Source organism: Excalfactoria chinensis, chromosome 4 (assembly GCF_039878825.1).
Source record: "Excalfactoria chinensis isolate bCotChi1 chromosome 4, bCotChi1.hap2, whole genome shotgun sequence".
NCBI classification, from domain to species: Eukaryota; Metazoa; Chordata; class Aves; order Galliformes; family Phasianidae; genus Excalfactoria; species Excalfactoria chinensis.
The window spans coordinates 53,193,292-53,205,952 of NC_092828.1; the positions used below are offsets into that span (position 1 = coordinate 53,193,292).

General features: G+C 37.4%; 1 protein-coding gene across 6 annotated transcripts in view; it reads right to left on the minus strand.

Moving 5' to 3' along the window:
- CCSER1 (coiled-coil serine rich protein 1) overlaps positions 1-12,661 on the minus strand; it is a 585,787-nt gene that overhangs the window by 513,051 nt on the left and 60,075 nt on the right. For all 6 annotated transcript variants that reach the window (XM_072336461.1, XM_072336462.1, XM_072336463.1 and 3 more), the window contains exons 2-3: positions 8,379-9,734; positions 4,708-4,895 (exon numbers count right to left, since the gene is read on the minus strand). In XM_072336461.1, the coding sequence (XP_072192562.1) occupies positions 4,708-4,895; positions 8,379-9,690 (1,500 nt within the window). In that variant the 5' untranslated portion in view covers positions 9,691-9,734. The remainder of the gene's footprint in view (positions 1-4,707; positions 4,896-8,378; positions 9,735-12,661) is intronic.

A 12,661-nucleotide genomic window follows, 5' to 3' on the forward strand; every position in this document is an offset into this window, starting at 1 on the left:
CAAAAACTCACATTCTCTCCATAACCTTTCACTCACTGCCTTGGCTGTCAAGAGAGAAGCTTCTCTGCTGTTAAAGAAATTAAACATCTACGTGACTCCAGTGTGTGTGAATAGAGGTAGTGTTTCCCATCAGGCTGTCTCAAGTCTTTCACAGGTCACAAAAACAACCATCTTCAATTCCAAGTTTGTCTGCTTACCACCTCCTGTAACTTATGAGCCATTCAACTCACATATATTTGATAGCATCTTCCACCTTACATATTAGTTACATCTTTGAAACAATCCCAGTACAGACTGCCACAATTTATGAAGCAGAAAGTCAGGTTCAATTGTTGGACAACAAACAGCGTACAGTATTCAAAGTGAAGCTGGACCAATGGAAAGAACAGAGAGATGATCACCTCTTCCAATCAACTGTCTGAGTTGTGTTGAATTCAAGCCCTCCTATTATCAAATGGAAGCCTGTAAAAGCCTATGAAATACTCTCCTGGATTCCATTACTTTTTTATTCCACATACTGTTTCAAATGCATATTGTTAATATATTTACAAAGATGTTGGATATTCAAAGTATCCCTGCACAGTAAGCATAGTACAAATGTGAGGAAAAGGGGGCTCTGCCTGTGTTAGCACAGGATGGATAAGGATAAAATCTTCAGTGACCTACTACCAACGCGCATCTTGAATAATGATCTCACTTCAGTACTGTGTTGGCATTTGTAGGCAAGGCAAAAGATAAAGTGAAAACTGTGAAAGGGAAAGAAGAATGTTTTGTGACAACCCCAGTTACTCCAGTCAGTGGTAGGCAGTGTGGGAGAAAGCATGGATAGGACTGTTTGATGGTTTAACAAGTAGGCAATAAGATTTGCATCAACGTTAAAGGTGAGGGGAAAGAAAAAAAAAGCTGGAATGGCCTTAGGCCGTGGAAGTCCTTTAACTGGAAACAAGAAGTTTTACTGATACATTATAATCAGGGGGAAGAAGCAAAGCAAGGAAAGATACAGTCAAAGCCATATTCTGGAAAAATGAATAAATATTTTTTTAAAAAATGCAGATCTAATTGAATTGACACAAATAGGCAAGGCTGCTTTGCTGCAAAAGAAGAGAAGGCAGAATGCAGTGCAAGGATACAAAATTTTTTACCTGCAAGAATGAAAACTTGTATCTCAATTTAAGAAATGGCAAAGTCACACTCATTTAGGCAAAATTATAATATGAGAAACTGAAGAAGAACTTGGGCTCAAGTGAATGCCCACAGAGAGAAGTGAATGTCTACAGAACACAAAGGTCAGCAATAATGTTCACTCACCAAGAAAGTAAGAAGCAGAAAAATCAGGTCTATTTTAGTCATGTAGTACATATGCTGACAGCCAGGTGTGTGCAAAGGAGCAGTCACACAGTCAAACATGTTTTTTGTAATACAGAGCCACGGAGACAAAGTCAGGTATGAACTGTCTCATTCTACTACATACATAGTCATATTTTGAGACAGAACAAAAACATGCATGTGCTTAAAGCACAGAGCAGCTCAAGTGTTGAGCACCATGGTCTAAGAACTCCAACAGTCCTCTGAACTTTGTTGTGTTGTTGTTTTTATGAGCCTATAAGAATATATAGCAATTTTCAATGACAACCTCCTTTAAAACAGTTTGGTTCTAACGACTGACCTATTTAAAATTGGCATTTCAAACTCTTTAGTTCTTGTTTGTTGGGTTTGGTGTGTGTGTGTGTTGGGGGGGGGAAAGAGTTGTTTTCGTTTTGTTGTTTCTTTTGTTTGAAAAACAATCTATATTCTTTTTTAATAACAGAATTTTTTATTGATGAAAGTGAAAGCTGCGAGTCATCTTTTCACATCAGACACTTGTATGAAAAGTGATAGATCATTTTGTTGCTCCAACTGACCTCAGCTTCTACTCTTGATTTTAAGTATTATAGCACATCAAATCTTTCTTCCCTGATGATCTTGAAAGAAATTGCTTCAAGCAATGTGGGGGCTTGATCATATTATTTTAAATGCAATTCTTATGGTTTTCTCTTATATTTCAGCTGCTCAAATTTCTGTTCTTTTTGCTGGTCTTGCAGGCCTGCATATTTCAGGTCATTCACGGGTATTTTATCTGTGCCTAACAGCTGTGTTTGGTTGTTGTTCCCCCCCACCAAACAACAACACATTCTTATGCATTGGAAGGAAGAGAAGCTGTGGGAATAACAAGGACAGCCACAGTTTCTATCAATTCAAGATGCAGTTAATGTCTCCATTTTATGTCTATATATTTTAAGTGGTAACTGATAATGTAATGATCTGAACATTTTAATGCCCAGAATTTCTATCAAAATATGAATCTATTTAAATGGCATCTGCATCAACCATGTGCATTTGAAAGTACTGTATTATACAACATGGGCTAGTCGACAAAGAGTTCCAAAAAATACACCCTGAATTACAGTTTTCATCTTTCGTGTAACTTAGTAACACCTGATTCTCCAACAATTTTTGGTGAAATACTGACATCTAGCGGTACAAATCAGTCACTGCAAGAACGACTCAAAACAATGCATATTCTTATGGAAACACACTTAATTAGTCACCTGAGCAGTTAATTTCACACATCTGTTTCAGTTCATTATTTACAGTGCTAGGAAGTCAGCACATTTGCAAAGAAGTTATTCTGAAGGGTTTTTTTTCCATTACACATCCAGATAATTAATTAACTTTCAGAGCCTCACAAACAAATCAATGCTGCTGTTAGAGGAGCTGGCAACCCTCTTGGTAGGTTTGACACATACTGTAGGAGACTGACCTATCTAAGCCTTTACCTGTTGTCTCAGAACAGAACACCACCATCATGAAAGCTTATTACATTGATAGAACTGTTTAGGAGGAAGAGCAGTTTCTTAAACTCTCCAATCTCTGGGTGGGTCTTTTCTGCTTTTCTGTACAAAAAAAAAAAAAAAAAAAAAAAAGCACCCCCCCAGCTATTGTTTGCTGTTCCCCTCTGGGCAAGCAGCAGAAGAATCCCATTCTGTATGCCAACAAGAAACAAAAACAAATGAACTCCTGGAAGACGTTCATCAGCTTGTAAGGAAAGGTTACCTGTGATGACTCATTAGCAACAATTTGCTACTGAGGTGTCAAACGTGAACTGCTTTTGACAAGTACAGTGAAGGGGCCTTCAGTTATTATTATGAACATACAATTCCTTCCATTTTTAATTCCTTTTAGGAAAGTCTGCTTGTTTGTTCTTTGTTTTTTGTTTTGTCTCCTGTTTTTTGTTTTGGTTTGGCTTTTTTCTTTAAACCTTTAAAGAAATGAAAGTTTGATCTAGCATTTCTCTGAACATATGAAGATGATACCTGCATATATTGGTGGAAAAGCTGAAAGAACTTTTAATCATGGATGTGCACAGCAGTTGTGACACAGAACTTCTTGGACTCCAACTATGCTACAAGCAAATACTAGTGAATCTGAAGACAACCTCATTGATGTAAGTTAAAAGAAACAACAACAACTAAAGTGTATTTCTTGCACAATACTTTAAAAAAAGATGGAAATAACACATAGACACTTAGTCCTTTTCCTGTTGTACAAGTATTGTCACCCTCCCTGTTGCATCATCAATACCAGGCCGAACACAATGAAGTATTAACACATCAGCCTAACATGAGCTTGCACAAATTAGTTTCACATTTTTGAAAAACTGAATAAAAAATTCTCTCGTAAAAAAGGCAGTTGTATTTGCATTGGAATCTCTTAGACTGGATGATCTCCTAGACCATAACAACACAAAGGCTGTTAAGTACTGTTATGTAAGCACAAAAAGGAAAAAAAGCTCTTTCTTTATAGATCTATTTAGCAATATTGGGTAAGAGTAAGAAACCTTGAGATGTCTTCTGTCTATAGAAAATTGTTTTCAAATATTAGTGCAAACTAATCTTGCTTTCTTCAGTTAGAATATCAAATAAAGTTCTTCAAACACATAGCAGCTGCAAAACTTATTTTTGTCATTTATATAAGCTGAAAAGTGGATGTCGTTGCTGTATATGTTTGATCTTTGTATCACTTTATTTCCCTCTCACCTGAAAGTATATGCACACCTGTAAATTACATTCATCTTAAAATGTTTATATTCACTCCCTATAGACAGCACAATGTCAGTCATCTCATTCTATTACTATTTCACCCAACGAAGTTTTGGAAGCAGTGATCCACATTGATCTGACCTGTCATAGATTTCCCAGCCCTAGGGATTTTCAAGGGTTCTCAGAAGGGAAGATTTCCTCTCCCTCCTTACTTTGCTCTCAGAGTGAAAGAACTGAGCTTTCTCACCTGTTCTGAAAGGGACTATCCAGACCTTTCCATAATGAGCTTCCTTACCAACAAATTCCTCTCTGCAAAACTTCTCAATTTCATCTTATTCACAAGATGTATGATTCATGTATGGAATAACTACAACAGTAAAATCAACAAAGCACAACTACAAATAAGCTCTTCACTGCAAACATATAATACTTTTCACAATGTCACAGCCTGAAAATAATAATAATAATAATAATAATAATAATTGTCATCTCTGCAGCTCATCCTGAACCACATTTCGGAAGCTCAACTCAGCATTTAAGTTACTTATTACCATCTTGCAAATTTGATGCATAGTGTAGCTGCACTAATAAATGAAATAGAAACACATACACACAAGAATCAACTCACCATGCTGTTCATTTTTGAAGAGGATGAGCTAGCTCTCTGCTTCCTTAGGCTGTTAAGCTCTTCTGCATTGCCATCCTTTGGTTTTATGATTAGTCGACTGCTTCCAGCTGTGCCTTCCGAGGACGATCTGAGTCTCTTCTCAATAAATCTGCCTTCTCGGTATGGACTGAAGCTATTGGCAAGACCAACTACAAATAAACATGCAATCAGCAATCGTTACAGAGGATTATTCTCTGCAAATATTTTCTTACAGAAAACAAATGACTTTAAATGTTTAGCAATGAATCACATAAGATTCTAACAGTGATAATTTCAATAATATATCCTGTAGAAAACAGATTCTATTTAACTAAATATAAGCTTAGCCTATCCTTCCTTTCTCTTGTCTTTCTTGGAGGCTTCCAAACTTGTCCAGTAAAATCTATCAGAAAAACTAACACTGATACCCTCGTGCAAAAACATAGCCTGCCTTATCTTGTCCCTAACTTTTGCAGGGCCAGGTCACAGCTTAGTTAGGATCATGTAGCACAGCTCTGCATCCATGCTCTCCAAACTCATACTGCAGGCTGAATCCAGGTCCTCAACTCGCATTAAGTAAAATTACATCAGAAAAGAGAAGAAAAATACATTTTCAAGTGCTAGGGCAACTTCAGAGATGGGGAAAAATGGAAAATAAAACAGCATAATGTCCTGGTTATGTTGGTATTCCATATCATGACATTGTGCAACAAAAGACTGTTGGGCGTAGAGACACAGTGCACTGTGGAGCTGTACTTCCTAGTCTCATGTTCTTTATAGCAGTCTCACATGTTCTAATTCTCCACAAGGAAGATACACTACATTTCCCAAGGGCTTCCACATGACCTATGATTCATAGTGATAGGGGTGAAGCTTTATCCAGGTTCCAGCAGCCCAGTAAGCAACAGCACGGTCATAACCGCCTTCTTTTCTCTCATTTGAATTATTAATTATAACTCTCTTTCTTGTTATCTTACATTTTTTTTTACCATTTGTAGTAAATTTGTTATCCCTTCTTAATCAATCATTTTATTTCCCTTCTCCCCAGAAGGGGGAGTAACGGGTCCCCTTGCCCTGTCACACTTGAAACTGTGACACATAATAAATGTAACATGCGTGAAATCTTAATTTCTTTTGCCTTTTGCAAGAGAGCAGACATTTCCTTAACAGTTTTACAAAATGAAATACATATATATATATGTACCACATAAAACTACATAAGCATATATTAAGAAATATATTACATGTCCAATTTAGTCAGATATTTGAGTCAAATTTATGACACTGTCAACAATCAAATCTGCCCTGAGACCAACTATGGAAGAGAAAGTACTTATTGTTACATAAAGTGCACAGAAATACTTCACATTGGCACCCAGTTTTAAATACTATTCAGTGTTCAAAACAGTCTGTTGGCAACAATAACAATACTTGTAATTACATCTTTCCAAACACTACAAACTTTTGCTATGCTCATTTTTTTTCACATAGAGGGATTTTCTGCACTTTTTCCATCAGTCTTTAAACATGGTTGATCACTTTCTGATTTTAAATACATTCTTCACTACACAAATTGGGGAGGAAAAAAAAGAAAAAAAAAAGAAAAAAAAGAAAGTACATCTGGAATAGAATTAAAAAAACATAATAATTAATCATTGACTTCTAAATAGTGTAGTATTAGCTGCAGTGTTTCAGTGAATATTAAGTTCATTTACAAAAGTCTATTACACTTTCAACACCAGTTAGCTGCCTTACAGGAATACAGATTCAATATACAATTGCTGATACATGATTAGAAACGCACACGGAATTTGAAATTTATCACTTTGTGATGCTACCTGTTTTTCATTTTAACTACTCCACTCTACTAATCAGATTAAGAAGTGTGAGCCCATTTCACAAGTGAGCCAAAGACATCAAGCCAAAGTGCTCAGAACAGATAACTTACTTCAGTTGAAACGTTTTGTTGTTTTTTTTGTCCCAGCTGAATAAGGTTCAAGATAAGCAGGTCTCCTCTCATGAAAGCTAATTTAGTGGATTAATTTGAAGTTACGTAGCCATTTATGAACAAGATGCCCAACAATCCCATATAGAGAAAAACAACTGCAGAGTAAGATTGCTTCCGATTGCTTATAATCTACATGACTAAGCAAATGTCCAGGTTTCTCCAGGAGAATGATGCGGGAGACAGTGTCAAAGGCTGTGCTGAAGTCTAGGTAGACTACATCAACAACCTTTTTCCCCATCCACAATGCAGGTCACCTCATCACTGCAACGTTGTAGAGGGAGGTCAAGTTGGTCAAGCAGGACATGCCAAGCTGGCTAGGCCTGATCCCCTGGTTGGCCTACAAAAGTTGTGTGATTACAGTTCAGATGATGCGCTCTATAACCTTCTCCAATACTGAGGTCAGGCTTCCCCTGAATCTTCCTTCCGACCCTTCTTGTAGATGAGTCTCACAATGGCAAGACTTCAGTCATCTGTAACCTTCCCCAGCTGATCAGGATTTCCAATAAATGATGAAAAGTAGTTTGGTAAGCACTTCTGCCAGTTTCCTCAGTACCCTCTGGTAGATCCCATCCAGTCCCATAGACATGTAATAGTCTAGGGGAAGAGCAAATCATTGTTTTCTCCTGAATTACAGGGAGTATTATTCAGAAGAATTGTCCTGTAAGTGGAACTTTGTGCTTGCTTAAAACATACCTCCCAGCTTCTATGATATTTGGCCTTTCCTGACCAGCCTTGCAGACCAGTGGTACAAATCTGGCATAAGTCAAAGCCAACAGACGCCTGTATTTAAATGGTGTGATCTAGGCTGAAGCGCATGGAAAACAAAGCCAAAATGACTGAAATTCTACAAGTTATCACATAATACATCTCAGGTTGATATTAAATATAGTTCTTTTAATCACAGCAGCAAACAATTTTCTTTGAGATTTTAGTTAAAATTTTCTATAGACTTAGATCCAGGGATAGCTTATTTACTCCATCTTGTTAGTATTTTCAAACGCCTTTTTGTAGGCTAAAGACCCAGCTGCTAGTTAACTGTCTTTATTACATAATCTGTGAATTGAGAATCTGCACGCTTATTTCAGATAGAAACAGAAATATATTATTGTACTCTGCCACTGTAACATTTCCTAAAAACTACTTTATAGCATCACCTCAATAAAAGCATGTGAATATCAGGAACCTTTGTAACCTAGAGTACTGCAAAATAGAAAGTAAATTATTGCTCATAATCAGCTAAAAGTATTTTCTTTTTTGGCATTTTTTCTTTGTCAAACAACACAAGTCTTCAACTCAAATTCAATATATGCATGCCTCAAAAATCCCAGAATTTCTATTCAGTAAGAGGCAATAATCAATATTCTTTCTTAATGCATTTTCTGTCAAAGGAAAACGTAGATGTTATTACTACTAAATGGTAAAATATGAACCCCCAAAAAAATCAAAGGCTTTTGTTCTACACCTCTCGTTATTCTGGTTTAAGCTTTATTTGGAAGGATAGAGCAATTCATAACTTTTCATCTTTCTAGATAGCACTGACAAATATTTAATGGCCAATCAATCTCTAAATCATAACAAAGAGGAAAAAGAAAGCAAGCCAGTTCCAAAACCATCAAACCTCACAATTAAATAACAGAGTACATACCGTTAGGATGGTTTGTCTCATATCCCTGCTGTGCTTTAAAGGGTTGAGGTTCAGAACGTTGAATAATTTTAGGCTCCGTTACAGGAATTGTTTCTCTCATGTGCTTAGGGAACGTGCTTTCCTCTTGGTCCCCACTCAACTCCTTTGCCGCTGGAGAGTGCATCCCCAGTTCTTCTTTATGCTGCAATGCAAAGGTTTCTAAATTCACCTTTGCTGAGTTCATTTCTCCTTTGTGCCTGGCATCTGTAACAAGTAGTTCATTGGCTTGCAATGATACTTTTGTTTGATTAGCAGCTGAGGTTTTGAACAAGGTATTAGATTCAACGCTACACAAGCTTGCATGACTTGCAGGAGATACAGCAGCAGACTGGGAAGTACTTCCCACATAATCCATTTCCTTCACTGTAACAGCAGCAGGATTAAAGATTGTCTGAGAGGTAGAGACACTGTGGCCAAAATCCTCTAGCAGCGCTCCATTCCCACTGCTGTGCAGAGCATCAACCTCTGAAACAGAATCCTCTGTCAAGGTTATGAAGTCAGACGGGGTCTGGACAGCTGTGAGATCAGCCGAGAGCAGTGGAGACTGCAAAGTGCTCCCCATACACTCCGTCACCTCAGCTGAGCATGGAGAAGAGGATGCAGCAATCACTGGTTCACTTTCAACATAGGATTTTATCTCCAGCATGCACCCAGTCTGTGGCACAGAAGAAACTGACTGACTTTGTGGAACCGGTTTGGAAAACTTGTAGTGTGATGAAAAGGATTTAGGGAGAAGTTTTCGTGTGGACTGTTTGACAGAGCAGCGGCTCTGCTCCTCCACAAAGCCAGAATCGTCACCCTCATTTTTGCCAGAGCTTATGCAATTTATGAAGACATTCTTATTAGCTGAAGGCTCCTTTCCCTTTTCAAAATCATCTGTCAAAGACCTTGTTATCTTTTTGCTGCGAGAGCTGCCAAAGCTAACTGAATGCCTTCCTCTGCTTTTAATGTGTTCCTCTAGGCACAGTTTTTGAAAAGTGCTGAGAGATGGCTGGGCACCATTTGAGATGTTAACATTCTGGCTGGCGGCATCAGGCTTTTGCTCCCCCCCTTTCTTGTTATGGAAGCTAATGGAAGGAGTTCGGAATATGCTCCGGCGCTTGCCTGTGCTCCCTGAGCTGGAGTTGGTGCTGGATGGGGAGGAGGTGTGCACGCCCACAGCACTGGCAGAGGAAGGCGAAGAAGGGAGGGAGTCATGTCTCCGGCTAATACTTCTCCTGAATATTGGCAACCGAGATACTAGAGTTGATCGCCTGGATCCCGAGTCCCCCATCAGGGCACGAGGTGTTCACACTTCTTCACAGCCAAGAAATTAATCTGGGGTGAGAAAGAGAGACAGAGAATAGTAATTCAGCCTAAAGGCCAAATGAACAAGTTTTAAGTCAGCCAAAACACTCAAGGCATCAAGTGACATCAATCTTACGTACAGCTCCATCTCGTCATACATACTAGAATTTCAATTATGTTTGATCTGCAGCACCAAAATCCAACTAATCAAGCAAAGATGTGGCTCAAAACATTCTACACAAGATATACAACTGCATACATTATGCAGTGCATATCATACTGGGTAACGGTATAAATCTACAGGATACACAAATATTTCACCCAAATATCCCTTGTTATTTAAGTTCTTAGAACACATCTCCTTTTAAAACATAACCTCTCTGAGATTACCAATTTTTCTACATAAAGCAAAACACGATTTTGGTTTTCTAAACATTCATTTTTGCAAGAAAACCAAACTAACAAGATTTAAAGTTTTCAATCCTGCTGTCCAGTTGGATTTTTAATTCCTTTATGTGCTCCTACTAAAGGTAGTACGTACCACCTTTGAGCAAACAAAATTCTAGTGTTGCAATCACATTCACCAACACCCATTCTTCCTAGAGAATGTTTAGTTCTAGCAATTCGCTGTCAAAATGTATGACCACGCTGATAACTTAAAATTCCATTTTAACAGTTGTGTAAGAACCTCTCAGAGCCACTTTTTCTTGCTTAAAATAAAATGTTTTTGCCTTTCTTTTTTTTTTTCATAATTAGCAAAATGTGTTTTGTACAAATGTTTGGTGTCTTTTAATATTTAAGAAATAACAACTTATATTAACAGCATAGCAGATATACCACAATAAAACTGATCTTTAAGAAGTATAAAACAGTTGTTCCTCCTTTTGGTTCCTGCCATATTAAACTACTGTGCTGAGTGATAGGACCACTGAGAGAACAATAAAACCAGACAATATGATCACAAGAACAGGACAGGTGTAACGCTTCAGTGCAACATCCCCAATTGCAAGTGTTCAGCACATACAAAAAAATATCAGGTCATTTATCTAAGCAGCATTTGTATGTCAAGGGCAAAAGCCAAATTCATTCATCTATTGAGAAATTTAATATGCTTCATGTGGCTACAATAAATAAGTATGAATGGTATGTATATTTATATAGCATATATGTATACAGACATACACGTACATGCATATATTCAGTGGGTACTTATAATTACACCCATATTATATCACCATAAAAGAAAGAGTAATGATTAAGTTTAGAGATTTGCGAGTAGACTTCTGCCACCGTGGCCCCAGTTTGAATGCGCACTACCAAGCAACCACAATTTAAGTAGCAAGAGGAATCAATTAAATTTTCTAGTTTATGAATGGAGACACAGCTTGCAGTCACTGATTTCCAGAACACATTGGCAATTACAAGCTAAAACCTGAGCTGGATAATACCAAAGTCCAGCAATTGAATTGACACAGATTTAAATTTCAGTCTTACAGGGACAGAGTTGGTGGCACAGGCAAACAAGCAGCTTATCAAAATAGCTTCACTTCAACTAAACCAAGTGACACAAGGCCTCTGATATGCAATGCCCCTCACATTTATAATGCTAAGAGTAGAAGTACTGGCAGCAGCAGAGTGGATCCAGGCTGTCAGCTCACGTGAGGACTTTTTTTTACACTACATTCTTCACCTGCCCACAACTCAACCTACTGAAAACATATCAGAAAGCTCCATTCAGCCCCTTGGCCCTCTCCACACTCTCTGGTCTTAGCCACCGTCGGATATACTGTGTTAATTCAGATATATTGTGGTGTTGGTGGTGGGTTGTTGCTTTTTCTTTTTTTTTTTTTTTTACTTTTTGTTTGTTTGTCTGTTTTTGCTTTTGTGAACATGTGCTTGCAGGCATACAGATGTGCAAAGACAACACAAGAATATTCAATAAGACCGTAAAGGCCCTTCCTAGTATTTTAATCAGACATCGTAATCATTGAAAAGAGCTCTTAAAAAATACAGTTTCACAGCTGCAGTAGATAGGCCAAATATTTTTAAATATATTAAATTGCTATAGATTTTGTTACGATCAAATTATTATTCACTCCCATTGTCTGCTCTCAGGCCCACATCTTAAATATCAGTTCACCAGAGATCAAGCCCTCCTATTGTATAATTAGGAAATCAACTCAACTAAGAGCCAAAAGAAGTATAAAAAAGGAGAAAAAAAAAAAAAAAGAGAGAAAAAAAGCACATGTTAGAATTCTTATTGCAAATGGAATTACATGTCTAAATAATAATAGACATTATTCCTGTCAACCAATCCCAATGTTTCTGCCCAGGAGGTAGCAGTCTTTAATGGAATTCCTTGCCTCTAAGATCAGATAACATAGATGACATTTGCTCATTCATTCTTCCTTGCCTCTTGAAGGCAGAGCACACACAGGTTGTCAACACTTCTATCATCCAGGCAGCAGAACTCCTCACACACTAAATAAGCTCACTATGATAAGGTATAAGCTCCTTATAATCAAGTATAAGCTCATTAAAACATTTACTATTCTTTCTAGGGAAACAACGGGTATCATAAAACATTTCTGAAAACAAATACAGACATGTATACAGGAATGCTTAATTGAATATATGGGGCAAATTTAAGTACCGAACTTTAGCACTGAATCAAAATGACTGTTCTCCTTGCAATATAGAAAAGGATATATATTGGTATACACAATTATAAGACTATTTTTTTCCTTAATTCAGGAGGCTTATAAACTGCCATCTGTGTTCTATTATTAACGAAATTAACGAGGTGTTGCTCCTTTCAGTCTTCACATTTCCCTTAATTGCATTTACTATTTTATAACAGTAAATCTTAGAGAGTGAAATTCAGTTCAGCTGCATTGTTATTCTCCACACAGCAAAATGTTTATTCTGTACCAAGCCACTAATTTTCTATAACCAAT